Consider the following 2,289-nt stretch of genomic DNA (forward strand, 5'->3'; position numbering starts at 1 on the left):
AGTTTCAATTTAGAAGTAATTCTGAACATCGCAGAATTATATTCAGAAACAGACTTAAAGTCTTGGAGCCTCAGATGAGCCCGATCATATCGTGCTTGTGGAAGAGTGACCAACTTTAAGTTGTCATATCTTTCTTTTAAGCCATTCCACAAAATAAGTGGATCTTTGACTGTGAGATATTCAATTTTCAACCCTTCATCAAGGTGATGGCGCAAGAAAATCAAGGCCTTAGCACAGTCTTGGGTGGATGCTTTATTTCTGTCTTTAATGGCGTCTCCAAGACCCATTGCATCTAAATGGATTTCAGCATCCAACACCCATATCATATAGTTCTTGCCCGAAATTTCAAGGGCAACGAACTTTCTTTTCATAATGTCAGCCATAATTAAAAAGAGGAGAAAAATTACTTTAATCTTCTCAAAGAGCTTCTTGAGACGGTAGAGTCTCGTGCTGATAACGTGTTATAAAATAATGAAAGAATAAGAATAATATTGCAGAGAAAAGTAGAGAGAGAATTCTTATTAATTTGGGATGAATTACAATGGAATAGAACTCTCTATAGGTTGACTTAGCCACCAAGTAATAAACCCTAAAATCTCTCTAAATATGAACATTCGCCATAAATAGAATTCTATTTATAACAATAATAATGTAATACAAAAAACAAGACTTCCAACAAAAACTAATATAAATAAAACAGAAAGCATAGTAAGTGTATATCACAAGTAGTGATGACCAGTTGATTGGCAGAGAAGCAAAGAAATGCTCTGCTGCTTCACACCCAAATTTCCTTTTCCATTTCCCCTTGATCTTTCATGTATTAAACCCCCCAGAAGTTAGAGAGAAATGGAGGCAAGTGCAGGAATGGTTGCTGGATCACATAAGAGGAATGAATTGGTTCGAATTCGCCATGACTCTGATAGTGGGGTATGCTTTTGGAAACTACCCTTTTCATATTTTCAGTTAAAAACTTGTTTCTTTATTCTCTTTTTAGTCTAATGTGGCGTTTAGATCTAATGTGTAAATGTGTAATAGTGGGAGTTAGGATCTTTCCTTCTGCTTTTTCAGCTACTGAATTTCTAATAAATTTCAATTGAATGTGGTGTTCAGATCTAATGTGTGAGTGTGTAGCAGTGAGATATTGTAAAAGGTTGGGATCGTTGAGCTGATTTAGGATAGAGAAGTTGATCATCTTGAATTTGAAGTGTTCAGATTAGTTTTCTTTTTGATGAAGTAACAGTGAAGCATTGTTGGTGTTGGGTCAGTGTTCAGATTTGTTTTCTTGAGAATCTAAATTCGCAAATTTCCTTGAATTTGGTTACACATTGAGTCTTGGTTGAAGTGTAGACTGAGCTTTAGGTCAATATCAGGATTTTCTATGTGATTCAGTAGGAGATTGATGTATTTTCGAGTTTAGTAGTTGTTTAATAGGGTCTTTTCATAGTTGAGCTTGATCTGGTTTTGTTCCAATTTTGATCATTTAAGGTGTACTAAATGTGTCCCGACATTGCTAGGATAGATCTCATTGCTTTATCCGTAGTTTTAGGTTACTTGATACAACACTGATCATCAAATGGTTGAATCTGATTAATACTTGATTGCGAGTACTGTCCTTCCAAAATCAGCCTCTGAATTCAATTAATGTACAATTGAGTAGGTTTGTGGGCACTTATTGTTCAATTCATTGCGTTCCTGTTTGCTTTAATTGATTGTTGTGAATGCAGCCGAAACCCATTACGCCTCTGAACAGTCAGATTTGCCAAATTTGTGGTGATACTGTCGGATTGAATGCCATTGGTGATGTCTTTGTTGCTTGTAATGAGTGCGCATTTCCTGTTTGCCGGTCTTGTTACGAGTATGAACGCAAAGATGGAAATCAATCATGTCCCCAGTGCAAGACAAGATACAAGAGATATAAGGGTGAGATTTCCTGAATAAGTTGTCTAAGATTCTTTTCCTGCTTCATTTGAGTTATTATTTCTGTTTCTAAGATGAACATTAGTTAATTGGTTGTGCAAATATTAGGGTGTCCACGAGTGGATGGAGATGATGATGAAGATGATGTTGATGACATCGACAATGAGTTCAATTATGCCCAAGGCAATAGCAAGGCCAGACGCCAAACTGAGTTGTGGTAGCACGGCGTCACGACCGGAATTTCCTAACGTCGGGATCGTGATGGCTCCTAACTTTTAGGATGCTAGGCAAGCCAACAGATAAAGATCTAATACGCTAACAGTTGTCCAAAACAGTAAATAACATAGTTTAAACCAAACAAGTAAGGAAGTG

At 36.7% G+C, this 2,289-nt stretch overlaps 1 protein-coding gene across 1 annotated transcript; it reads left to right on the plus strand.

Moving 5' to 3' along the window:
• Nucleotides 1-706: 706 nt before the first annotated feature.
• On the plus strand, nt 707-2,134 carry LOC109222245 (cellulose synthase A catalytic subunit 1 [UDP-forming]-like; the record flags this gene model as incomplete). Its single annotated transcript, XM_019386616.1, has 3 exons — nt 707-927; nt 1,725-1,920; nt 2,026-2,134. Coding segments are annotated over exons 1-3 (386 nt in total), but the record flags the coding sequence as incomplete, so codon positions are not given.
• Nucleotides 2,135-2,289: the final 155 nt, after the last annotated feature.

The sequence above is a fragment of the Nicotiana attenuata genome, unplaced genomic scaffold (assembly GCF_001879085.1).
Source record: "Nicotiana attenuata strain UT unplaced genomic scaffold, NIATTr2, whole genome shotgun sequence".
NCBI classification, from domain to species: domain Eukaryota; kingdom Viridiplantae; phylum Streptophyta; class Magnoliopsida; order Solanales; family Solanaceae; genus Nicotiana; species Nicotiana attenuata.